The 27,804-nt window shown below is 44.6% G+C and overlaps 1 protein-coding gene and 1 long non-coding RNA gene across 3 annotated transcripts; one reads left to right on the top strand and one right to left on the bottom strand.

Moving 5' to 3' along the window:
- Positions 1-11,766: 11,766 nt before the first annotated feature.
- On the top strand, positions 11,767-14,176 carry LOC133891019 (L-type lectin-domain containing receptor kinase SIT2-like). Its single transcript, XM_062331700.1, has one exon. The coding sequence runs from the start codon at positions 11,922-11,924 to the stop codon at positions 13,941-13,943; it is 2,022 nt and encodes a 673-aa protein (XP_062187684.1). The 5' UTR covers positions 11,767-11,921; the 3' UTR covers positions 13,944-14,176.
- A 2,082-nt stretch (positions 14,177-16,258) lies between these two features.
- Positions 16,259-17,642, bottom strand: LOC133891160 (uncharacterized). Of its 2 annotated transcripts, none has more exons than XR_009904150.1 (2): positions 17,568-17,642; positions 16,259-17,222 (listed from the first exon to the last, which is right to left on the bottom strand). It is a non-coding gene; the product is annotated as an uncharacterized LOC133891160 (long non-coding RNA). The 2 variants fall into 2 exon arrangements; XR_009904149.1 differs by having other exon boundaries at positions 17,557-17,636.
- Positions 17,643-27,804: the final 10,162 nt, after the last annotated feature.

Genomic DNA, 27,804 nt, shown 5'->3' with positions numbered 1-27,804 from the left:
GAACTCCAAAAATTATGAGGCTAGTCGCGTTAGCTTTGTATGAGTATGAACTACATGTTAAAAATGTTGGAACTCTAGAAATAGTTTTGATAATTAATTAATTATTTAATATTGTCAACTTAATTAAATCATAGTTAATTAATGTGATGTACTAAAATTATAAAACCACTTGAAAAATTCATGTTATTATCAATGCTATCTAAGAAAAATATAATTTAGTATGAAAGTGTTGTTTAAATTGTGAATCTCATTTAATCTTGATAACTAGCTCGATTACAGTCCTTTTTTAATAGACTTAAATAAATCTTTTATAACATGAGATTTGCACTTCAATTCATATGATTCTTGTTGCATCATGTTCTTTACTCAGTACCTCATCTCCTATTATATTTGTATGGCATTCGGTACATGTATCATAGCATTTCGCCATGTTAATTATGATGCACAATTCTTTCTTTTAGCGATCGACGAACCAGAGAGCGACAGGGATATTCTTGAGGTAGAGCCTGATTGTGATATTATATGTGAACCACTTGAGTAAGGCAAGAATCTAAGCATATTGCACCAATTAGTTTGGATCATATGTTGTCTTTAGTTTGATAAAGTATGTTATATGTATGTCACGCATAACAGTTAGTCGAGGTCGGGTTTTTAGGAGTAGATCCTAATTGTTACATTACCATTCCTTAGTATTTTTATCCTTTTATCATTTTAATATGGGGAATATTATTTAATGGTCTAATTTAAAATAAATATTTTATGCTTAGCAAGGCTTAAATCATCAGTAGAAGTCGAGCGGTGGTTCGACCATCATTCGCAAGCTTAGGGCTTACATTTTTTTCACAAATACAATGATGATGATGGGATGTATAAGTCAATGAGAATGAGACGAGATTTGGGCGGGCAATAGGGATGGCTCGAGAATGGAGTCTCAGATGCTATAGGCTCGCTTGAATCGATTAAGCAGCATATGTTGTTATAGTTGGCTTTAATACTTTTTGTACTTACCACATGTCGATATAATGGTAGATAAGTCGAATACATTTTGTAGTTGTTATCTTTTGGCTTGTGGGTCTATGGTGTTATGTGCATAATAGGTTTGTATAGGTAACATTATAAGATGTTATGGGTATAATATGCTTGTAGAGGTATCTAGTTTACTTAGGGAGTAGTTCTGGCTACCTACACACCTTTAGGCACAACTAGGGTGCTCCGGAAGTAGCCCTAGTGGACCTCTGCACCTATAGATGCATGTTCAAACGATCGGGTCTCAATTGGAAAAGGTTGTCACGAGTACCCCTTGTGTGTACTTTAGCGGGTAGCACAAGTCGAATGATCCTCGTGTTGTGTGAGTAAAGATGTACCCCCTGCAGGATATAAAAATAATTCGATTTGCAGCACTCTTGGTTATGAGCATATTTCTATCCATTTACATCAATCGTAGAGTTTCATTATTAGGATGTTATGATGGAATGTTAGGACATAGCTGGTGATGTTGATGAAGAGTTGATATGGTATAAGTTATAGTTAAGTTATGTTGATGATCTCAGGATATAAGGGTGTCTTGGTTAGGTGTAGATGCTTACACTTGAGTCCAAATTTATTTTGTATATGAAGTTACTTAACCTTTGTGGTCGAGTCCTTGCTAATTACCCATATGTATTTTCCTTGAAGTCGGGCTATTTATAAGTGCCCATTATAGATTAAGTTTTGCGAATACCTTCATACTCACGTTCTTTATTTGCTTTTCAGGTGAGGAAGATTTAGTTTTTAGCTACTTTACGCCTATCGATGTTGGTGACGGGCAGGAGTAGTGCCATTCTACTCGTGTGCTGTCATTTTGAGGTGGCATCTTAGGGCAAACGGTGCTACCCATCTTTTGTCATCATGTAACTTATTCCATTGCGTAACTACTCTAACAAATGTTTGGGTTATGTATTTTGTTGTAAAGTTTAATCCACTTAAAGACTTGTAACTTAATTTAATTATTCACTCTTTATTATGTCTTGTGATGATGTGCTTGTTGTAAAGGCGTGTGTTCTGATCCTGAAAGTAAACATATGTCGGGATTACCGGAATGATATTCCAGTTAATCATTGTGGACGTGATTTTAGAAAATAATCATCCTAATGATTAGATCAAATACTATTTGAATAGTTCCTCACAATCACTAATAGAGATCACATCCACTGCAAAACCCCTCTTATGCCACTCAACCATCCACTAGTGCCTACATAATCGGTAAGTTGGCTAATTAATTGGTCAGACTGTACACATATAAGTCTCATGGTTACGCTGTTGTGTCGGGTTATATATCCATGAACCAGTCATTAGCCATCGACCTAGGCACGACTACAACTAACCACATGGGTAAACTAACCAACATGAATACCAGAATGTCACTAAAGATAACCAAAATGTCACAACCACCCGTGGTCCACTTGCTATCAAGATTACCAGATTAGTTCGTGTTGCATAGACCATTAAATAGATTAATATTTAAACCACCTGACTTGACAGCACGACTAAGTATTTTTACCCATGACACTCAAACTACAACGTATGCAACACGGATAATCATGGAAGAATCAAGTAAACCCTAGCAATGAGATTCATATTGGCAAGCATGCAACTAAAAAGTAAAAGACACACTTTCTTACAATAGGGTCAATATGATCAAGGACACTTACCTGGATGCTGCTTAGTGATCTTCATAAACTAGGTCTTGAAATTTCACAAGGTCTTGACTTTGCAGATCATCGATTCTTCTAGACACGTTGTATTCCACTCGTGCAAACATGCAATTAAAAGTAAAACTAAATAAATAAAAAATAAACCCAATTATGGATTTCGATGAACAAAGAACTGGGTTAACTGGATTTAGCATGAAGACGACGGAAACTAGAGTTTTATTGAAGATGGATGTACAAAGATGTCCAAGAATATTGACATATGAGGTCTTATATAATTTTTTAAATATTATTTTAATATTGAATTAATATCCAATGCACAATAATATGTGAGCTCTACACATTAAAGTCATATGATATGCATCCAACTATTAAAATAATATCTAGAATTATATAGTACCACGTGACCAATTAATTATCGGACATGAATAAGGATGATTTGTTGGAAACTTGCTGAATTTAGATGAATTTACAAAGTGACGTTATCTAGATGAAATTCATTGAACAAGATTTGAACAGATTAATTCTATTGGAATTGAATGAATGGATTGGAACAGAATTAAACACAAAATCTAGGGGCTAGCTTCAAAAATCCTAAACATGAATTAAAAGAAATAGGAAAGAAAGAGAAGAGAGGGGGTTTTCTACAATTTGGCGTATACCAACAGAGAGCACGGGGGAAGAGGCAATGGCCGATGGTGGGCTCTCGACGTCGCCAGCGATTCACAGCTTGAGGGATCTAGGTGGTGGTGCAAACGGGGCTCCCTGAGCCACGGTGGACCCGTGGATGTGCTCTCCCTTGGCGATGGTTCACAGAGATGATCGTGCTAGCGAGGATGGTGGGAGACGGCGCACTGCGGCCGGTAGTAGCGGGGTTGCGGTGGTCAGGGTTGTCGGGAAGGAGGCACCTCGGCACTGCATGATCTCGAGGAAGCCGTAGCCGGGTTTGGCTTGTTTAAAGGTGTAACGAGGAGGTGGCGCGATGAAGCTCGTTGGCAGTTGGTGAAGTTGGTCATCACGATGGCGTTCTGGTGGACAAGGGGCATAGGTGACCAGGTGGGTGAGCTCCTGACGTCAGCGCGGTGCTATGGACGCGAGGTACAGTGCGGGACTCACCGAGGACAGGGATCGAGCTCGGTGGCACGTGACCGAGACGGGGATCAACGACACTCTCTTCGGGTTTGGAGGGATGATGAGGGCAGCAGGATAGGGTGCGGAACGTAGGGCTATGCATGAAGCCAGCCTAAATAGAGGGGAGATGGAGTGGGCTACGTGGGGCGTGCACGGAGATCGTGCTCGATAGCGGTTGGGAGAGGCGGGAGGAGGGGGGTGACGGGTAGGCCTGGCATGGCAGAGAGGAGGGAGAGAGTGCGGGCCAGGGGAGAGGCTGGGCTTTGGCCCAAGCAGAGAGAGGGGTGAGGAGTGAGTGTTGGGTTGAGTTAGATTTAGGTGGTCTAGGTTTTGAGTTCGGGTTAGGCTAGAATTAGGGTAAGGGCCTAAGAAGATTTTAGGGTTTTAGGAATCAAAGTATTTTCAAAAAACAAAGTAAAAATAAAATCTAAATAAATAGCAAATACACTCAAATAAATTCAGAAAAATTTCAGAGAAGCATTTTGAAAAGCTTTGAACCCAAATAAAATATTTTATCATCAGAAAGAAACTCTTTTTAAAATGCAAAAATTAGGAAAGGCTTTTAAATAAATAATAAAATGCTATTATTATTTGGAAACGTTCATATCCCAAAATGGTGTGACAAATACAGAAGAAAAAATTATTATTGGACCGTGGACCACTGAAAAAGGAGGCCGGAACTTGACCAGCGCCATGGACGGTAGCCCGATGGATCATGCTGCATGCAAGATGCAGGCTCAGGTGTGGCCAGCCATGAGCACTCATGCGTGACTGTCTCCGTTGCTAGCTAGCTGGGCAGGTACAGACAGGTAGCATCTGGTGGTGGTGTGTGGTGTGCTCTCACTTTCATGCCTCGGCTGGACTCGTCCTGCATGGGCAAGGCTGCATCACTGTGCTGCTGCTCTGGCGTATGGCCTATGGCGCCGGCTGGCCCGGCCGAGGAATCCCTCCGTCGCCAACCGCAAGAAGGTGCGGCCACCTCTGCTCTGTAGGGCTGGGCAGGAATTAAGCGGGTCCTTGGTAATGTTTTTTTTTCAACCAAAAGGGCAGGAGCTCTGCAATTAAGAAGAAGAGGAGTTTATATATAATACAGAAGGCTGATCCTTGGTATTGTGCCTTCCCGTAAGAGGCGAATCCCGCTTCGCAGCTGCTCGGCGTTTGTGGAGAAAGAAGGCAGCCACAGGCCCAAAAGTGCCGGTTATGCTGTTGATGCATGCGCCTTCCATGGAGATGGAGGGAGAGGGAGAAGAGGCCGGCACCGCTGCAGGGCGTGGCGTGACAGTGCTGACAAGCGTGGCAGCAGAGGGCAGCGCACCAAGAGCGTCCCAGCGCTAGCTCGGTTGGTAAGCACGGAGTCAGAGATGGCCAAATAGGCTATTCGAGCCGGCTCGGCACGGGCCCATCTCGGCATGGGTCGAATGGCCCAGCTACTGTAACGGGCCGTGCCGTGCCGGCCCACGTGCCTTCCCTCGGCCCACGGCACGGCCCGTCGGTCACCGTGCCATGTCGGGTCGGTCCGTGCATGATTTCGGCCCGGTGGGTACGGTCAGCCCGGCAGGCACGGTGCCACAGGCGGCTCGTTGGCACAATTAACCCGAAAAAACAAAAAATAGCTATAAAATTAATATATATATAATAGATAAAAAATAGCTATAAAATTAAAAATATATATAAAAATAGAAAATGATTGGGCCTATCCGTGCCGGACCGAATCATGTCGGGCCCGTGCCGTCCTGGGCTGGGCTGTGCCCGTGCCGGCCTGAGTCGGCCAGGCCGTGCCGTGCCGTGCGCTACAGGCCGTGCCTGGATCAGCCCGTCTCGACTCGGGCTGTGCCATGTCTGGGCTATGTCTATAGTATCGTGTCTCAGATTAGCCCAATAGATACGGCTCATTTGAACATCTTTACACGGAGGATCGCTCCTGAGCCATCCCGTGTTTGAGCGCGGGTGCTCCTGCGCCAGCTCAGAATTTTTCTGTCTTTCTCGCGGGCACGTACGGAGTATGGGGCTTAACTCTAGGGTGGAGTTAAATCTTGACGGGGTTCCGCTGCAAGACCTTTAATGAAAATAAAATCTCTAATAAAAGTCGTGGATCGCACCGTAAAAAAAAGGGCTGGTGCCGGGCACGACCACCCTCCAGCGAATCTAGTGGCGGGAATGGGCGTGGTTCAGGGCCTAGCACGAGCGCGGTACATCTGCGAACGCCAGCGCTGCCTGTTGTCTCGAGCTCGTTGATGCTCTAGAGAGAGAGCTCAATCGCAACTAAATTTGGCCTGTGCTTGTCGTCGAAATTGGGCTAGATCGGTTCTCCTGTCCATTGTTTCGTTTCCCCACTAATCCCTTCCCTGTTTAAGAGAGAGAAATAGAGTGATTTGAACCGAGCGAGGGGAGAGAGACCAAGAATCAGAAAGAGCCCATGGGGATGCGAGCATTACCATTAGCTGATGGAGCAGGGGATGCTGAGTCTTTGCTCTCTCAATCGCGGCAAGACTGTCGAGCCGGTCATTGATTTGCTTGACCTCACCCAGCATGTCGCACGGGTTCCGAAGCCACGGCAGGGTGCGTAACCCCGTGACCTTCCGCGACCACACCCACCATCGTATCGACCGTGACCGCTGCCATAGTTGTCGTGTCCACTCTTGTTGAAGCCGTGTCCACTGTAACCATGCTCATGATTAATAACACTGGTTATGCCCACCGTCGTGTCTCCCGCCACCACGCCGTTCGGCGGCTCCCGTCCATGCCGCGAAGCAGAAGGTTGCGACGGCGCCTGGGCGGACGAAGTGGTGTTGTGTGTCTATAGCCCGATCCTGATATTTCGATGATCAAAATGAGATTAAAAATAAAATTCAATTATTAAATATAAATCACACATATTTAATATTTTTAATTTTCTTTTAAATCAATATACACAGTATACATATACATATAGGATCTCTGTATTTTAGGGGCCCGGGGTGGCCACCGCTCGACCCCTCGGGCCGGCCCTGTGTGTCCAAAACCTAGGGCAGGGACGAGCCTGGAGGCTGGAGCTGTACGGAATAAAGCTTCGCGCGGCCCATTTCGGACGAGCACCAGGCGTGCTGAATTGTCTTTAGACGTTAGCGGAGGCGCCGGGCCCTTTCTGTCCGATGGCACAGCCACATATGGTGTGGGGTTCCAGATCGAACCGACAAGCCTGGTTCGCCTGTAGGTGAGATCCACGGCGGCGGCAAGAGACCCCGCCATGGCGCGTCGACGATGGCCGTCGTTGAATTATGGCGTCAGCAATTTTTCGTGCCAATGAACACCGTCGGTGTGAACCTGCACAATCAGCAGATGAACATACTGCTCCGTGACCAGGCTCGCTCGCCTCCGCGTCGAGCAGGTCCTGCACTGAGTATCCCGGCCGCCTCCTTGGCCTTCTCCACGATCTTCGACGTCGAAATGGACGAAGGTTCTCCCTCCGCTTCATCGTCAGTCTCGTCGCCCTCCGCCTGAGCTCAGAAACGAGATCCTCAGCCCCCTCGACTCCTATGAAACAAAGGATCAGAACCACCATTTAAATTGGAGGAAGAAGGCCCACCGCCGGCGATCAAACAAAAGCCACACATGTTTATTTCTTGAATCCCTTCTTTTCTTTGCCATGGATATTTCTTGATTTCTTTGTGGCTCTTTATCCCCCATGCGCTCCACGCAATAGCTTACAGGCTTTATGCTTAATTCGCCGCGTGCTTTAGATCTTGGAGGGATGATTAGCGTCTCTAATCCTGATCTGATCTGGTGCCTTCGAATATGTTCCTTGCTTGAGACAGCCACTAACGAAGGCATGCATGATTAGCAGAACAGCATCGATTAGGGGGACCTCCTATACACAGGCCACGCTACCAGAGCTTTGGGGTGGCTCGGCCCAGCAACAATAGTGTAATGTTTTTTCTTTTTCATTTAGTTTTTTCTAAACTTTATTAGTAATTCACTATTTTATTAATTATTAATTTTGTGTTTTTATACACTCAACATTTTGAAATACTAGATTTAACGTTTTTCAAAATCTGGTTCAACAATTTTTAAACGCTACTTCAGCCTTTTATCTAAAAATATTGAAACAGTATATTAAAAATGTTGAACGTGGCCGGCTGTGATTCTTCCCTGCATGCCGATCAGCTTTCACCTGTGTTGAAATACTGGGCGCCCAAAGGCCTGCCAATGTTACTGCAGGCCATGACTCCAAGCCTAGCTAGTGATATGGCAAGCCAGTGGACATGACTGTACAATACATACTCATACGTTGGTGAAACGAAGCAGCTCGAGGCATGTTTGCATGGCATGGTTTCCATGCATGTACGTGCTAGTGTCCCTGTGTCTTACGAGACATACGTAGCAAGTATGTCTTGCGCTAAACTCAGCCAAAAATTAACCTACTGCAATGCTAACAGCATGCTGAAACATACACGACTCGATGACTATGTGTTTCGGACAAGAGCTGTCACCTCGCTTCACAACTTGCAAACTGCTCCGTCTTAAGTCTTGACAACAACGTTCCCGCCATCCCAAGGCACTAGTAAGTTTTAGCACAAGACAAATTAAGTAGCTTCATTTCTTTCAGTTTCAGGGGCCTCATCAAAGTGATAGGGCAACTTGGTACGATAATTAAACATGCCCGGCCGGCCGCGAGGTAATTAAACCCTCAATTAATTTCTCCGTCTGTTTATCGACATCGATCCTCATGTCTAAGTCGTCGTGCCTGGCTAACAAGACACATGGCGTGCCTGTTCTATGGCTACGGGTTACTCCTTCGGTTCTTTTTTATTTCATGTTTCAGAGCTGAAGAGCAATTTACACTTAGATTTCTACGATTTCATTTTCATGGAAATTCCTTACCTCTCAATCACCTAAAGATACGACTACATAGCTTAAAATTGCAAACTATGTGAGTTGTTGGTTGTTGATCCGATGGTTGAAAAAAGTGACCGAAAAGCACCAAAAGTTCAATTATTTTGAAAATTAGACACTCCCTTCGCGGAAAAACTCCACCTATAACACCTTCGCTGAAAACTATTTCTCATTTTTGCAATCAACGTATGGACAACATATAGTCTGTATGCTAATTTGACTTCACTACTATAGAACCTATCATAAATTGCGGCTCTTCAGTGTCGGTTCGGCTAAAACCACCACTCATGCATCAATCATACCAAACTAGTATTATTAGTGTATCACTACCGGTTTTTAATAATCATCATTGCCAGTTTTTATTACAAACTGGTAGTGAAGTGAAGGATCAGACTCGAAATTTGCCCTTCAATTCATTTTTTTTTCACAGCTCACATCCAACAGCCCTTATCCAATCCCCTGCCTCTCCAGGCACGTTAGCTCCTCCCCCCCTCTCTCTCTTCTCTCTCTCTCTCTCTCTCTCTCTCTCTCTCTCTCTCTCTCTCTCTCTCCCAACCATCCCACCCCCGCCGCCCTCCTCTCCAGGCATGGCTGCTGCCCTCCCCACCCCACCACCCCTCCTCTCCAGGCACGACTACCTCCCTCCCCACCCCGCCACCCCTCCTGGTCTCCTCCCCCACTGGCCTCCCCATCGGCCTCCTCCCCCACCGACCTCACGAGATCCACGACGGCGGGTCCGAGGGAGCCAGTCGAGGGAGGCAGGTCCAAGTGTGGCTACCCTAAGGACGGTGGGTCCGAGGGCGCGGAGCGCGGTGGGACCAAGGGCCAACTTGTCGTGGCTCATCGTCTATGCTCGTGGTCGACGTCAAGAAGGACAGCGACGACACACTCCTTTTGCTGTGTGCTGTGGTGGTTGCCTTCATGCCGTAGTGTTTTTTTGTGCAGGGTCTAGCTGGCATGGCAGAGGTGGCGGAGCGAGCCAGCGGTGGCAGCAGCCGAGTCGGCTCATTTTCCTTTTTTTTGTTTGCTCTACTGATCATCAGTGCTGAGTAAGGACTGCCGGTTCCAAAACTGGTAGTGATACGGTTTTGAAACCGGTAGTGATCACCCTTTTTGTGGTAGTGCTTGTATTCCATGGCCGCTCTCAGAAAAGCAGTCATGTTGTTAATGAACTCTAGGGAGCGACGATCTGCATCGTACATCCATCTTTGATCCATCTACAATTAATTATAACAACTAAATTTTAGTAAATCAATAAATTATCATATAATTCTTTATTCATTATTTAAAATCTATTAAAATAATAAACATCAAATAAGAATATAATTCTAGATAATTAAAATTAATATACTCAGGGGTAAATACATTTAAAAGATCAATGTAACTAATCTATCTAAATTTCATATGAACAATCACAATTTTAAAAATAATTTTAATAATTAATACTTGTTCACACAATATTTTATTAATTATCTAAATTCACCAAATTAATTAATGATAATAAAATATGTAATGCTACTTGATTAGAATTAAAAATATGCTCATATCTAGCTAACGTAAATTCATCTAAACGATCTAGGTAACTCATATATCTAGATAGCTATAACCTAGCTATATTATTAACTATATGAACAATCTCAATAAAAAAACAAATCCCTCTTATGAGCTCATCCACCATAAAATAGAATGGAACTAGATCTAAACCTTAAACTGAAGCTAGATCTTGATCTAAGCAATCTCCATGCATGTATAATGAGGTAATTGCAATCTATTTCCTAAATTAAAGCTCTAGGTCCTTAAAAATCCTTCGCCATGAAAGAATGCCTACTTTCAAAACCTAGAGCAATTTAGTAAGTAAAGCTAACTACAAATGAAAGGTAAATCAGGTTATCAACCTTGGAGCACCTAGGGCACGTGAATTCCTCTAAATTTTGAAGCCTCCAAACACCAAGTCGTGACAAATGATTGTTGGCAATGGAAGAACAAAACTCCTTCTGTTCAGCTCGGGCTTAGGGAAGAGGATCATAGGCTTTTATACTATACAATTATCATTGCCAGTTTGAAACAAAACAACGACAATGATACTACATTATCATGGTCGATTCATGTTACCAATTGACAGAAATACATCACCGCTAGTTGGTGACATGAACTGACAATAATAAGTGGTACCACTTGCCGGTTCATACGACCTTAATGATTAATTGGTCGTTGGAGGTTATCACTATCGGTTCTAGCCGAACTAGCAATGATAACCAGTCACCTATTGAGGATAATTATTTTTTCCACCCACACTTTTACCAAAAATATGTCAAGAATCTTGCCAAATCATAGGCTATGCTAAATTTAGCACCTCCAAATGGCAATCAAACTGTTTAGGTATCATCAAATTTTAGTATGGTTGGCTTTGCCTTCCAATCAAACAAGCCCTAAATGCCTCGATGTTACAAAATACCTGCGTTGTTGTTCATTGTTTGTCTTCCGCACAACTCAGGCAAACCCACTGCAATGCTAAGTTGCTAACAGCATTATGGAACACACATGACTGACCCTTGCCTGTTTTTTCCAACAAGAGGGCTGTCACCTCGCTTCACAACTTGCAAACTGCTCTGTCTTAAGCCTTGACAACAATGTTCCCACCATCAGAAGGTACTCGCAATGTTCTGCACAAGACATGCTGCAGGATGCCAATCTTTCAGTTTCAAGGGCCCCATCAAAAGTGATAGAGCAACTTGGTACTAGAAACATGCCCACGAGGAAAACCCTCAATTAATTTCTTTGTCCATTTATCTACATTGATTCTCATGTCTGCGTCGCCGTGCCCAGCTAACAAGGCATGGCGCACCTCATCTATGGGCTATGGCTACGGGCTACTTGTTCGGTTCTTTTTTATTTGAAGTTTCAGAGTTAAAAAGCAATTTTCTACTTAGATCTATACGATTTCATTTGCCTGAAAATTTCTTACCACTCAATCACCTAAAAAATTCCGACTACGTAGCTTAAAATTGCAGTACTATGTGAGAGCTGTTGGATGTTTGATCCAGTGGTTAAAGAAGTGACTGAAAAGTAACAAAAGTTCAGTTATTTTCAAAATCTAACTCTCCCTGCACCTGTAAGCTAGACTCCACCGTAACAGCTTCAATACAAGTATATGTATTCAGCTTCTGTCGATCCTTCGTGTTACAAATCAAATAGGCTTGCTACCTAGCTGGAGTAGTGAAGCCTAACATGAAGCGCTCAGCGTCCTTGCAGCTGCTTCTATCATCACTGTTCCTTGGCCTCAACCTTGCAACCACGAGTGATGGCGACGGACCATTCACCTACACCGGGTTCGCCGGTGCCAACCTCAGCCTCGATGGCATGGCGACCGTCACACCGAGCGGCCTCCTCCGGCTGACCGACGGCAACGGGCAGGACAAAGGTCACGCGTTCCACCCTGACCCGCTGCGCTTCCGCAAGGCACCCGGCGGTGCAGTGCAGTCCTTCTCCGTCTCCTTCGTGTTCGCCATCCTCTCCATCTACCCCAACTTGAGCTCGCAGGGCATGGCCTTCCTTGTTTGCCCGACCAAGAACCTCTCTGCCACGGGGACGAGGGGGTTACTAGGAATCTTCAACCGCCAGAGCAACGGCAACGCAAGCAACCATATCTTCGCCGTCGAGCTTGATACCATCCAAAACAGCGAGTTCCAGGACATCAACGACAACCACATCGGCATCGATGTTAACAGCATCCTCTCAGCTGAATCCTACTACACCGGCTACTATGAGGACAGCCAAGGTGATTTTCGAAATATCACACTAAATAGCCATGAGGCGATGAAAGTATGGGTAGATTATGATGAAGAGACCACCAAGATAAGTGTGACCATTGCTCCTCTCAAGATGTCCAAACCCATTAGGCCACTCCTCTCAACAACCTACAACCTATCTATAGTGCTCACAGATGAGGCATATGTCGGCTTCTCGTCCACAACGGGGAACATCGATTCACAACACTATGTGCTCGGTTGGAGCTTTGGTATGAACCAACCTGCTCCAGCCATTGATGTAACCAAGCTACCAAAGCTACCTGGCGAGGGTCCAAAGAAACATTCTTCCATGCTCATGGAAACATTTCTACCAATAGCGACTGGGATATTCGTTCTTGCGATAGGTGTTGCCATCCTCCAATTTATGCGGAGACGATCGAGGTTTGCCGAGCTGCGGGAAGATTGGGAGATCGAGTTTGGGCCACATCGGTTCTCCTACAAGGATCTGTTCAGAGCAACACAAGGTTTCAAGGACAAGTACCTGCTTGGTGTAGGGGGGTTCGGGAGGGTGTACAGAGGGGTGCTTCCATCGTCCAAGTTGGAGGTTGCAGTGAAGAGGGTGTCTCATGATTCAAGGCAAGGTATGAAAGAGTTCATTGCCGAGGTTGTTAGTATTGGCCGCCTACGACATCGCAACCTAGTGCCACTGCTTGGCTATTGTCGGAGAAGAGGTGAACTTCTCTTGGTTTATGAATACATGTCAAATGGAAGCCTTGACAAGTATTTGTACGAACAAGATGGCAAGCCGTCTTTGAACTGGGTGCATAGATTTCACATAATCAAAGGCATCGCCTCAGGTGTGCTTTACCTTCACGAGGAGTGGGATCAAGTTGTCATCCACCGAGATATCAAGGCAAGCAACGTGCTCCTCGACGCCGAGATGAATGCCCGACTCGGTGACTTCGGTCTAGCGAAGTTGTATGACCACGGCATCGACCCACAAACCACACATGTTGTTGGCACCATGGGCTACCTAGCACCGGAGTTGGCACGGACAGGCAGAGCATCCCCTCTCACCGACGTGTTTGCATTCGGGGTGTTTCTTCTTGAGGTCACCTGTGGGCGGAGACCTGTTGAACAGACCAAACAGGTCGACAATGGAGTATCGATGTTGGTTGATTGGGTGCTCGAGCAATGGCACAAAGGATTACTAGCGAGGGCAGTGGATCCTAGGCTACAAGATGAGTTTGACACTCACCAGACAAGCCTGGTGCTGAAGCTAGGGCTGCTATGCTCCCACCCAGTTCCTGATGCAAGGCCTAGCATGCGACAGGTCATGCAGTACCTGGATGGGGACATGAAATTGCCAGAGCTAATGCCAGAAAGCCTTAGCTTTGGTATCCAAGCCTTGCTGCCGAGTGAAGGGTTCGACTCACACATCATGTCGCATGCGTCAACATTGAGCGATGGCGCATTTACCGGCATCTCAGGCGGGAGATGAACCCGTGGTAAGCTACAAGTAAACTGGTAAGAAATTTTACAGTACTGTACATGTGTGCATGCTTCACAAGCTGCAGGATTATCGATGTAAGCATGAAATTGCCCTTATCATCTAGATATAATTAACCATGGGTTGCTGTCGTGGGATATGTACCTCTTAAGTTGACCATCCTTTTTCTTCCTAGAGAGGATTATTCTACGTATACTTATGGGAAATGTAGCAGTATTCTACAAGTCTTGCGTTGCTTCATGGTCATTTCTTTTTTTTTTTCCAATCGCACACTATGAAACATGAGATGTTTTTGTTCCTGAGGCTGGAACGAAGTCGTTTTTTTTTTTTTTTTGTTGAGAAGGTGCTCAAAACTCTCTTTCACTCGAGAAAGTCGCCTGCATGGTTGGATTATGCCCCGGATTTTGAATCGGCTGTCGTGTCCGGCGATTTGCCTAGATGATGCTATAATGAATAGAACACTATGTTCTGAAAAATAAAACCAAGAAAATAAGCTCTTAGAATGTGGGCCAGCCGTACTCTCCTTTGCTAGTTGCAACATATATATAAATAAATTTGAAAAAATTCTGCTAGTTGCTACCGCGTCCGCATGGGGCAGGTGAACCACAGCCCAGCCCATCTACAAGACCCAACTGAAGCCCGCTTGCACAGATTAGAGCCCTCAGCAGCAGCGCTTGGAGTGCCCGATGCCTTCAGAGATACTAGCGGTACTCTTTTTTGCTCACGAGAACTTTTTTTCAATATAGAGGCTCACACCCTCAGCAACAGAGAGTTGATAGCACATGCAGGGGTGAGCGCTTGGGTTCGAACCCAGGTCGCCTACTTGAGAGCTGGCTTCAGGAGCTCACGAGAACATGATGTTTTAGATATGTTTCCGAACATTTTTTTGATATTTTTATTATCATCTATCTATACTTGTACTAATCACATACTCTGAGAGAATTCCCACATTAATCAGAGAATAAGATAAACTTCTAACCATCGATACTAGCGGCACTTCTATCTATCTATACTCTATCTCGCACAAGCCGCGCAGCCGACCAGCATGCACACGTAGTGGTTTTCTTGGCCCAGTTGGAGGAGCTGTAGACGGCCCTATGGGCTCACAACCACATATCCGCATGGCCGTTGTGGCACCCATAGCAGCCAACGCTGCGTCGGCTCGGGCTCCGAGGGCCAACGAAGGCGTCGTCATCATGACACACCATCATCACACGTCGTCCATGGTTGACCAGTAGGCAGCAGGGCTTCAAGACCATCGACGTGAGGCCTCGCTCATCTACTCCGACTCTTCCCTTCAGATGAACCTACATGTCGTACCCTTCCCAGACGGGTTTTGGACCCTCAAGCTACCTAAATCCAAGGGTGATTCGGACTCGTAGGAGTTCACACGCATACGCCCTCGTCATCGAGGCCAACAGAGGCAGGCATGCCATCATGGCCAAGTGTTTCTTCTCGCTTTAGAGGGGATAGCTCTCTGGTGGTTCTGGGCACTTGAGCCCAAGTCCACCTATACCTGGGCCCAATATAGAGACTCCTACTACAACAACTTCCAGAGTACCTTCGTCGAGCCAGTGACCTCGGAGAGCCCATATGCAATCAAACAACAACCTAGTGAGACCCTTCGGCAATACTTTCGGAGGTTCACCCAAACCAAGTTCAGAATCATCAGTTATCGATGCCGCAACCAAAGGCCTGACCTCCGGACCTCTCTTCGATCAGCTACATCGACGCCCGGTGCACTCAGTGAGCATCCTCATGTGCAAATTCGAGGAATACGCACGAGCGGCTCCATCGGGAGGCCGCACTTCTCGCCATGGCCTCCGGCGTTGGGCACAAAAAGCGGACCTCGCAAGCATGCTCCTCACATGCCCCGCCACCTTCGTCGACAAAGAGGGGCTCCGAGGAGGCCAAAGGCTCCAGGATGTGAGGGCCCCGACAATGGCAACAGCGTGGTGTTCACAACATCGCTCAAACCCAAGGGGCTCCGAACCCATCCCGTTCCAGGGGGAGAGACCGGGGATGCTCTGGAGCCTTCCTAGAGCGGCAACGTGCACTAGATCGATGGTCAAACGAGGGATGCTGGTGCATTCACATGGGAAAGGACGTTCCCACAACACCGAAGATTTCTGAACCCTCATCACCTTCCGAAGGATGCCGGTGACAAGTAGCGTGAAGGTTGTAGGCTGGTAGCAGGTGTAACACCCTACTTTACAACCAAGCCTATTTATTAAAAAAAAGGAAATTTTGGCAGTATTTCCTCTATGGAGAGGTATAACTGACCAAAAAAATATCACAGGCAGGCAGAAACAGATATAACCAGCATATATATAGAGTCCGCCACGACGCTACCAGCGTCGTACCACAACATAAACAAAAACAAACGACGGACCATCAGACACACCACTTGTATACACCGGTTGAGCTATCGACATCGTGATAAGTTAGTGTGTGCAGCTACCGAGATCCATCCCCAAAATGCACGTCAACATCTAAACATACCTGTAAAGAAAACACGGGTGAGATTCAAAAATCTCAGCAAGTGAAAGGTACTTTAACAAAAAGCTATATAGCCACAGTTGAATGTGCTAACAATTCTAAATAGAAACTAGTAATGAAATACACCGCCAACACTAGGAGAAACAATTATGACTAAGCAAGTCCAACGATAACATTAAACATTTTAACATTCGGTTGGTATAAGCCTTCAGAGCCGCATATATATCTATATACACGCTAACTAAAGGAAATAAGATTTGATATGAATAATTCATTGAATTTCACAAGAAGACATAACCATGCACATGACATGCTCTCCTCACCCTTACCCCTCCTCGGGTAACGTAAGGGTGTGCACCGTACCCCTCCTCGGGTGACATACGGTACTGTACCGGTACGGTCGCGGCCAGAAGACGACGACAAACTTCCAATGCATGAGACGTATATGTATGACGTGCTTCAAGCATAACCAACATAACTTCCAGAATATGCTTGAGACTTCAAAAAAACATTGCATACAACACTAGTGAACAACTGCAGAATGGCATATCGTGCCTACTGCACTTCATAAATCAATCATCGAGTAAACTTCTGGAAACGTAAACAACATAGTACTCAGCCCAGAATCAGTCATTCAGATTAGATGAATGCACTGTAATTAAAGAATGTAGGCAACCTAATATTAGGTTAAAGCATAGTCATACAATACATTCACTTGCCTTTACCGACGATGAAGAAAATTCGATCAAGAACGTCCGGAAATAGTACCACCTGTACAGGCATACTATTAGAACTAAAGCACATTTAAAACACATAAAATATGAAGTGTCAACTCTACGCTTGAAAACGTCGCGTCTTCGCCTATATTCCGGACAACTGAATAGAGAACTGTATCACATGAAATGATACTCTATTTCCAATTCAGAGTCGAACCAAAATTCTTACTAATTATACTTGGCTTCGATTAATTGAATACTTCGACTCAGATGTCGTATCTTCGAATCAACAACGATTATCAAAACGAATCAGACTATTGATCACATGAAATGATACGACAGGAATTGTTTGATTTGATTTAATCCAACTACAAATGTTCAGAAATTACCGAGAATTCACCTTCGAAAGTTTGACGACGAATCCAATGAAATTCCGAAATTTCCAACTTTTTCCTCTTTTTTTTTTTTTCCTTTTCTTTCTTTTTCTTTTCTTTTCTCTCTTTCTTTTCTTTTCTCTTTCTTCCTTTCCTTTTCTTCCTTCTTCTTCTTCCTGGCTTCTTCCTCTGTGTCGCTTGCTTCGGCCGTCTGGGCTATCACGGCAACACAGAGGGAGAGAGGGGGAGGCAGCCGGCGGTGGCCGGCGGTGGCGGCGGCGGCGGGCGCGGCGCAGCGGCGCGCGCGCACGGCGACGCAGCAGGGGCGCGGCGGCGCAGCTGGCACGGCGCACGGCGGCCGGAGCAGGCGGTCGGCCGGCGGCTGAGCTGCGGCGGCGACCGGTGGCGCGGCGGCGGCGGCAGGGGCACGGCGGCGGGCTGCGGCGGCCGGCGCGGCAGCAGTATTCGGCGGCGGGAGAGAGAGAAACGAGAGAGAGAGTGTTCGCGAGAGAGCGAGACGGCACACGACGTGAAGAGTCTGGATGGATCGGGTTGAGGACCGATCCATCCAGCACTTATCCCCTCTTTTTTTTTTTCAAAACAACGAACGGTCTAGATTTATTGGGCTCGCTACGGGCCCCAGAGTGCTCGGAACGGACATATGAATAGCAAAATGGGTTCGTCTCGACGAGATGAACGCTACCGCGGTCTCCGATCGGCCATACGAGCAACGGATCAAAAAGTCAAAATTCGGTCAAATTCCTTTCATTTCTTTCCTCCAAAAATTCGGTATTACAGCAGGTGACCAGACTGACCACCTGGCCTTGCCGAACCATCCCCAGCTGGCTCTACCTCTGCCACCGCCGTTGCCTACGGTGCAGCACGTCGACAAGGGGGGTATTTCTAGGCAAGTAGTCCTCACCATAATAGGAGGAGGACCTTCCGGTGGCTCCTCAAAGTGGCAATAGTGAGACTATGCATGAGGGGTCAACCATGTTGGGGCCACCAGCATCCACCACCAAATTCCCGGATGGGCTGAAGCCCCGGTGACTTTCACCCATGATGATGCTATGAGGGTAAATTCCCCTATACCGACGCGTTGGTCATCACCACCATCGGTGAGGTTGAAGTCCGAAGGGTGTTGGTCGATGGGGGAAGATCTACGGATAACCAATTTGGAGTAGTCCCCCATCACAACTCCCTCTGTGTCAAGATATCGGGGCCCTAGGGGTTGATCTCCATCCATGGTAATCAACACCTAGTGTCATGTCCCAAAATGTTATTCACGTGATTAAGTATTCATAATTATCATGGAATTATGTTTATGCATATTCGTTTGATAATTTGAGTTTAACTTATTTCAAAAGTACTTGGAGGTAGTTTAGAGTCCATTAGGAAAACCCTAAATACCTTGGAGATGAAAAAGAATAGAAAAAGTGGAATAGAATCAAGTTTTCAGCAACAGCCCTCATGATCTGACTGGGATTCTCCACGGTCTGACCTCTAGGGGACAGCCACATAGGCTTGCCACGTCGGCTTTCCATGGTCCGAACGACACTTCCCGTGGTCTGACCGCCACAGCGCAGAGACTCCACTTAAGCAAGTCGGCTAAACCTCTCTCACTCACTATCTCTCACACCCTCATTCTCACTCACTCCTTCACCCATACCAAGAGAGAGAGAGAGAGAGAGAGAGAGAGAGAGAGAGAGAGAGAGAGAGAGAGAGAGAGAGAGACCATCTCGACACCCACGATGATCAGAGATCAACGGAGGGGACTTCCTTGAGCTCCTTGAAGGCTTCCTCGAGCCCACCCCCTTCACCCTCGTCGTCGGTGAAGTTTCCACACGAGTTCATCCACCTCAAGACCCAAACCAACCCATAGCCCGATCTCCAAATCAGAGTTTCCCCGGAGTGATCCCCTCATATAGAAGGTTTCTGTACACTAAGGTGAGCCATCCCCTACCCTTTTCCCATCATTCCCAAGATCGAGTCGATCCTCATGTCGTATGAACCCAAGTTCAACCTAGCCTAGGGCTTATCCATTGGGTATTTTGAGTTTAGCTCGGTGAATATAGTCCAAATCACTTTAGAAGCACACTACTAGTCCCATAGAGTATTTTGGTATCCTTCATGGTCGAAGGCATCACCGGTGGGCCTGCAAAGTGGCACCAGAGGCCAAAACCTTCTGCACGTCGGTGGTTTGACTGCCGCTTTAACACCGATCTGACCGCCAGCCACTTAAAACTATATGCACTTAGGTTGCCTTATCTGGAGTTTTAAACTTTGGAACCCTAATCATTGGGTGGTCTTTTGTAAATGTTCTCAAAACGCGGAGCTCTATTAATTTTCAAGCATCATATGCACACTTTTCCATTGTTTGATTATTTTTGTAATGCATTCTTGATTCGTTTAGAGAGCGTTACGCTGTCGGTCCAAGCAAGTGAAGGCAACACCAATCTATCGAAGTGCTATAAGTGTTGCGTCGGGAGTATCAGACAACCGCCAGAGCAGCAAGGCAAGCATCCAAACATACTCAACATACTACTTTGGATCTCGTATTGTATAACTTGATAAATTACGTTTTATGTATGTTTGTATGAGTAGTGAGTCCATTGTTGGGTTTAGATGGGTAAAACCTATGTTGATGAATTGCATTACCTCTATCTTGAGTTGTTGATTATCCATATCCTTGTAGCCTTGATAACATTGTTGATGTCTAACTTACAAGTTTGTCCGATAGGCTTAGCAATGCTTAAGTCATCGGTAGAAATCGAGCAATTGTTCAGCTGTTGTTCACGAGCTTAGGGCTTACTTATTGTTTAGAAACACAATGACAATGATGTGGGCTATATGAGATGTAAGGATGAGGCAAGATGTGGGTAGTGCTAGGGGTAGGTCTTGAGAGGAGCCCGAATACCATAGACCGTTTTCATCATTTAAGCACCGTCAGTCGATGCCATTGGCTTTAGCACTTTTCGTCACATATTTGGATAATGGACAAATGAGCTGAGTATCATACGCTGTGTTGACGCTTGCCTTCCGGCCCTATGACGCGTAAGAAAAATAAAGGAGAAGCAAGGTGGCAGGGAGTCAGAGGTGTCCGGGATATGCTTGTGGTAACCTCAGTGCCATAGGGGGTATGTGCAAGTGGGTAATTTTGGGTATGAGAAATGTTGTCTCGGAGGCCAAGATGATGGACCCGGTTCGTGTAGGTAAAGTTGTACCCCTGCAGGGTGTAAATTCAAATTGCTGCGCTCTTGGTCATGAGCATGCTTATGTCCATCTGCATCAGTCGTAGAGTCACGAATGTGGGATGTTGTGGTATGGCATGTTGGGTTATGGTTGAGCTGGTTCTGTTTGCAGATATGCTTATTATGGTTCCAATTACATATGTTCTTGTAATAACTATGATATTGAATGAGACCTATGGTTAAATATAGAAGCTCACATGTGTATGTCAAGTTGCATTTCACTTATGAAATTTACTTAACCATATGGCCGCTTGTTAATACCTCAATGCATTCTCCTTAGAGTCGGGCTATTATATGTGCTTATTATGGATTAAGTTTTGCAAATACCTTCGTACTCACACTGCTCTTTCAGGTTCTACCAATGAGGAGAAGCTCGTGTTTGGCTACTTCACGCCCGCTGATGTAGCTGGCGGGAATGAGTAGTGCAAACTACTCGTTTGGCGTGCTTTTGGGTGGAGCCTAAGGGCATATAGCATCACATAGCTTTTGGTTTTGATAGATGTTACTTTTCTGCCACGCAATTTCTTTAATCTTTTGTTGTAAATTATTGTAAATAGTTGAATGCTTAAGAACTTATAATATAATTTAATTACTCTCTCTTTTTTAAGCTTTGTTGTGATGCTATATGTCGGAAAGGCATGTGTTCCGATCTTAGGCACAAAACACGTGCCGGAACTACCGGGATGGTATTCCGGTTAATCATTGTGGTTATGATTAAGTAAATAATTATCCCAATGATTAATTAGAATACTATTTGGATGGTTCCTAACAACGTGGTATCAGAGCTTGGTTTAATGAAGTAGTCTAAAAACACTTAAGACATGGGTTAGTAAAAGGTGTCAATATCACTAAGCAACCCACTAAAGTTTCTTTTTACCTCTTCATGCTAATATGTATAAACTTGCTATATTATACCCCTAAGTCTATTGTATTCGGAGATGTATTGAAGTGAAGGTCGTGGTTGACGAATTGAATCGCTTTTATAGTTAGAAAGTTTCGTCATGTGTGGAAGCGGTGATGCGAACTGCTACTGGCACCAGACTCCCAATGGTCTGACCGCCAGGTAGGCAGCGGTCTGATCGTCGCATTGCCTGTGGTATGACCACCAGACGACGGTATGACTATTGACACTTGTGCAGAATGCGTTGTGAGTTGTGAGCTAGGCAACGTTCTCGCATATGTTTTACTAAACTTTTGATCATGCATTCTCCTTATACCATGATGCTCTAGTGTACATCATTTGCCTTGGCTCGATCGGTGCCTTTTCCATCAAGTTGGAGTTTAACCTTTTGGTATTTTTCTTTCTGGATTCTCTAGTAGGATGGGAACCTGCCAAAGCCTGGGAGATCTTGCTGAGAATTCCAATGATAACAATCATGTACCGCCTCCACTGCCGAGTATGGCCAATGTTTTAATACAAATTGAACAAAACTGTCAAGCTCAGATGGCTCCTCGAAGCTCTCGTGCATAACACGACCCCTCATGAAGGAGATAGAGTTGGACGCCATGACGACTTCTCCAATTTCCTTATGACTCAGCCACCTACATTCACACGGGCCGAGAATCCTCTCGATGCCGACCGCTGGCTCCGAACCATTGAGTAGAAGCTCACACTTCTCTGGTGTGAGGGCCACGAGAAGGCTCTCTTCGCTGCCCAACAGCTTCAGGGTGTTGCTGGTGCATGGTGGTCCAACTTTCTAGCCATGCAAGCCGCCAACCACCAAGTGTCTTAGGCGGAGTTCCGCCAAGCCTTTCGTGATTATCATATTCCCAAGGGGATTATGGAGATCAAGAGGCGGGAGTTTCTGGACCTCAAGTAGGGAGGCAAGTCAGTTGTGGAGTATGTGCAAGGGTTCAACCACCTTGCATAGTATGCACCGGAAGAGGTCAACACTGACGAGTGGAAGCAATACCACTTTGTGAGGGTCTCTCTTCCAAGATGCAAGACCGCTTGTCGGCTCATGAGTTCGCTGACTTCAACAAGCTGGTGAGCACCTCCCTCACAGTTGTGTTGAAGCTAAAGAACCACCAGAAAGAGGAGAAGCGCAAGAGTGTTCCTCGCTTTCCATGGGCGGGAGCTCTCAACATACGCGGATGGAGAGTCAACCTCCTCCATGTCACATGTCATCTTCGACTGCTCCATGGCTAATGTGGATAGTGCGATGCTCATCTTTCTCCGCTCTGCAAGGACAACCTCCAAGACCCACTGGTTCTAGGGGAGTGTGATAGGTGGCCCTGGCGACCTGTGTTGCAATTGTGGTCGTGTCAGTTATTATGCACAAGATTGCCCTTTCCCGAAGCCAGGAGTCGTGGCGACTGCTCTAAGGCCATCATTATCAACTCAACCTCTTCCCCAAGCTTCCAAGACGGCGCATGTTCCCAAGCGTGGACGAGTGAACCACATCACCGCCGACGAATCTTGGGAGGGCGACAATGTGCTAGTTGGTACGTTACTTGTGAATTCTCACCCCACAGTTGTTCTTTTTTATTCAGGTGTGTCTCATTCATTCATCAATGAGGGTAATGTTTTGAGTAACAGTATAGTCACTGAGACCCTACCTACTGCTTTTCATACTGAGGCGCCCGGTGCTAAGTTACAAACTAACCAGGTTGTTCCTAAGGCTAAGATACTCATTGAGGGAGTTCTGTTCTCAGCAAATTTGATCCTCCTAGACACTAGAGGAGCAGATGTCATATTAGGAATGAATTGGTTAACTCAATATGGTGCTCGTATTAATTGCGCCAAGAGACTGGTTTCTCTCAAGAATCCAAGTGATGTGCGGATTTCTCTTCACCTTGGAGAGGGTGGTCTCAACTTGTATGCCCTGAAGATTGCCATAGCCACAGATCTCTTGAATATTCCTATGGTCTGTGAGTTTCCTGATGTCTTCCTAGAAGGACTGTCAGGAATGCAACCGATCGAGTAGTGGAATTATCTATTGAGCTTATGCCCGGTACGGTCCCGATTTTGAAGAGGTCTTATAAGATGCCTCCAAATAAATTGGCAGAGTTGAAGAAGCAGCTTCAGGAGTTGCTAGCAAAGGGTTTCATCCATCCAAGCTCCTTACCCTGGGGATGTCTGACACTCTTTATGAAGAAAAAGGATCAAACTCTTTGGATGTGTGTTGATTACTGTCCGTTGAGTGAGGTCACCATCAAGAACAAGTATCCAATTCCTCGGATTGATATTCTATTTGATAAATTGACTGGTGCCTAGGTTTTCTCTAAAATTGATTTGAGATTAGGCAATCACCAAATCAAGGTCCAATTGGAGGATATTCCAAAGACGACTTTCTCTACCCGTTACGGGCTTTATGAATTCACCTTCATGTCATTCGGATTGACTAATGCACCGGCGTTCTTCATGTACTTGATGAACACAGTCTTTATGGAGGAACTCGACAAATTTTTTGTGGTTTTCATCGATGACATTCTTATATACTCCAAGATTGAAGCGGAATATTCTAAGCATCTCCGTGTTATTCTTGGCCGACTTTGGGATCACTAACTCTATGCCAAGTTCAGTAAGTGTGAATTCTGGCTCAACGAAGTCACTTTTCTAAGTCATGTTCTATCTAAGAACGGTGTTGCTTTTGATCCGAGCAAAGTACAAGAAATCCTCAATTGGGTTCAACCCAAGAATATCACTGACATCTAGAATTTTTTCGGACTTGCAGGTTATTACCGCTAGTTTACCGAGAACTTCTCCAAGACTACCAAGCTAATGACTAAGCTATTGAAACAAGGAAGTGTATTCAAGTGGTCGAGTGAGTGTGAGTCAGCCTTCTAAACTTTGAAGAAACTACTCATGACCACTCTTGTTCTTGCTCAACCCAAAGTGGATGCTTCCCACATTGGCCTTGGATGTGTCATTATGCAAGAAGGCCGGGCTGTTTCTTATGCCTCACGCCAGTTGAAGCGCCATGAAGAGAATTACCCTACTCATGACTTAGAGCTTGCGACAGTTGTGCATGCTCTGAAGATTTGGTGCCACTATCTGCTAGGAAATCTGAGCCGTATCTATACGGATCATAAAAGTCTCAAATACATCTTTAGTTAAACTGATCTAAATATGAGACAGAGAAGATGGCTCAAGTTAATCAAAGACTATGAGCTCGAAGTTCATTGTCATCCCGGCAAGACGAATGTGGTCGCCGATACACTGAGTCGAAAGGCTCGATGCAATTGTCTTATGATCAAGTCCGAAAATACCACACTTTGTGATGAATTTCGAAGGCTTAGACTCGAAATGGTCCAAGAGTGATTTGTAGAGTTGGTTTTGTAGAGTTGTTGTTTGGTTTTGTAGAGTTGTTGTTTGGGTTGAGTGGGGTTAGATTCTTTTGCTTTAAATCTATGGTAGGGTTGCTTTTAAGTTGGGTTTTAATCCATCAGAAGTCCTAAGTGTGACCCTGCAGAAGCATTATGTTATTTGGCACCGGTGCACTAGAAAATAAGATCTGTATCAGATAATCTTAGCGGCGGGACCAAATGTTTAAATAGTCCGTCTAATCTAAGACCATCCTCAAGGGAGTCCTTTCGCAGACGAGAATCTCTTCGCGAAGGGATTTTCGTCCCCTTAATCGTTTCAACGGTTTTTCTTCATAGTTTCCGTTATGAAGGGATTTCTAAGGTCATTCCTACCAGGACGTAATTTTCTCTACTTTCTCTTTACGAATCCCTTCGAAGAGAGACTATTAGAGATGAGAATGGTGAGAGAAATCAGGAAGAGAACGAAATAAAGAATTATAGTTATGAATGGTCTAAAATACAATTCGTTTTAGCTATTTCTACTCTAACCCAAATACAAGTTGTTCTGCATTTTCGATACACTTTCTCACGCTTCTTCCATGTTTTGCCCTTCTTAATTGCACCGGCTCTTCATTCCCTGTAACTTCCATCTATTCTAATTAAGTGCTTAAGAGTAATTGATTGAAGGATAAGTATGGTCATTTTGCACACACCTAATTTATGTGTCAAGTTTAAAACGATATGTATTTTGAATTGGAGGGAGTACAATAGTACTCTAAATTAAATTCGAGCGGAGTTGGAGCGGAGGCCCGGGCCATGACGTCCGTGTCAGCTTCCTTGCTGATCCAGCTCACTGTAGATATGCATATGAGAACCAAATATGATTCTGGGCAATGTACTACACTACGTATTACTGTACGTCAAAATGTCGGACAATCATCATGTATGTATAGTAATTTTAGGGTAAAAAAGAGTGAGCTGTACTTAATTTTAGGGTCAAATACTGAGCACCATTGGATGGTCTGTTGCATGCTGCTGGCTTGGCCTTGCGAGTGGTCCACAGGGTTAACAAATTCTCTGTTGCCGCTCGAAATTCGTGGTAACTGATTTTACCGTTTCGGTTCGATAATATAAATTGATGGGTTATCGAATTTAAATTAAAAAATTAAAAAATTAAAATTAAAATATAAAAAAATCAGAAAAAATCTTTTAAAACTACAGACAATTTTAAGAACTTTTGTGATTTTTTTTTTTCAAAACTAACATCGTTTGCATCATATTCTATATTCTATAGGAAGGAAGTTTGAAAAAAAAAACTTGAAACACGCAGCTCATTTATTAACTCATATTAAAGAAAAACTTAACATGCAAATACATATTTTTTGTGCAGGGTATCTTAAGAGGATCTTTAAAATTGGTTTCACTTTCTCCATAATTTTTACAAAGTTTAGAAGCATAAAGTGAATATATTTAGAAACAACACTGTAATTAAACTTTTTATGTCTACCATTATTTTTCCTACATAAAGCATAGTATAAGTAAACTAATAAAAGTGGCTTAACTAATTTTGGAGGTGTGATATGTTAGTTATGAATTAATCTAGTTGAAACACATTTATACAATCATGCATGTTACAGTAACTATTTCATGAGTTCATGTATTTTTAAAAGACATAAGATCATGTAAGAAGACTAACAAAATTGGTTTCATGATTTTTAGATTAGCAAAGAGTAAATTATGCATTTAACTTGGTTTAGCAAATATATTTTCTCACAGAAAATATTTAACTTTTTTGTGAGTATAAATACTTTTATCATGTAGATCATGTTACAAGAAGACAAAAAAAATTGTTTCACTTGATTTGAAGCTCAGATGAATTAGTTATTGATTTTATAAGGTTGTGATATTTTTAGTTTTTTTTTGTTGAACATCACTAAAATTCGAAAAAATCGCTTGATAAATCGCTAAAACTGAACGGTTACCGATAATGCGGAAATTCAAAAAATAAGCTTGATAAATCGGCGAAACCGCTCGGTAACCGGTGCAAACCGAGCAGTTACCGTTCGGTCGATTCGGTTCGAATTCTCGACGAATTTCAAATTTGACCGAGTGAGTTTTAAGCGAATTCTCATCAAATTTTAAACGGTTATTGTGATAACTGTAATTTTTTTTGTTACCGTCACATCTCGATTTTCGTGCGCCAAACAGTTTTGTAAATCTTGCTGTCCGCATGCATCAACGCAACACGACAGCTTTGTTTCATTTCAGATGGCGCCAAAAACCGTCGGTTACGTGAAACCGGGCGGGATCTAAGCGCGTAGGGATGGATCAAGCGGCGCATCCATCAATGGATCAATGGATCTCCTGGTGCATGCGATGCGAGACGGCCGGAGAGCAATGCATGCATGAGCTCGTAGCCTCAACCTCGATCGAACCATCGTCTTCGTTGCCTCCTTCTCGTCCAGCCATGCTGCATCCTCTTGTTAGTGGAGTACTGCTAATTCGCATCGCCGACACAGCCGACACACCCATGTGGCTACGGGCCCTTCCCAGCTCGGATGCATCGGATCTTCTTCGCCTCTGCTCCTCCCTCCAAATCTCCAATGGATAGAGCAGCACCAACAGCGCAGGATGAGTAACAGCGTCGAGCACAGACAAAAGACGAACGAACGAGATGACAAAGTTTGTTTCCTTGTTCATTTACTAGCGCATCTTGGGATTAATTGGGACTTCGGTTCTTCCACCTCCTCGGCCAACCAAAAAC

Source organism: Phragmites australis, chromosome 14 (genome assembly GCF_958298935.1).
Source record: "Phragmites australis chromosome 14, lpPhrAust1.1, whole genome shotgun sequence".
In the NCBI taxonomy this organism is placed as follows: Eukaryota; Viridiplantae; Streptophyta; class Magnoliopsida; order Poales; family Poaceae; genus Phragmites; species Phragmites australis.
This window is presented reverse-complemented; position numbering and strand designations above follow the sequence as displayed.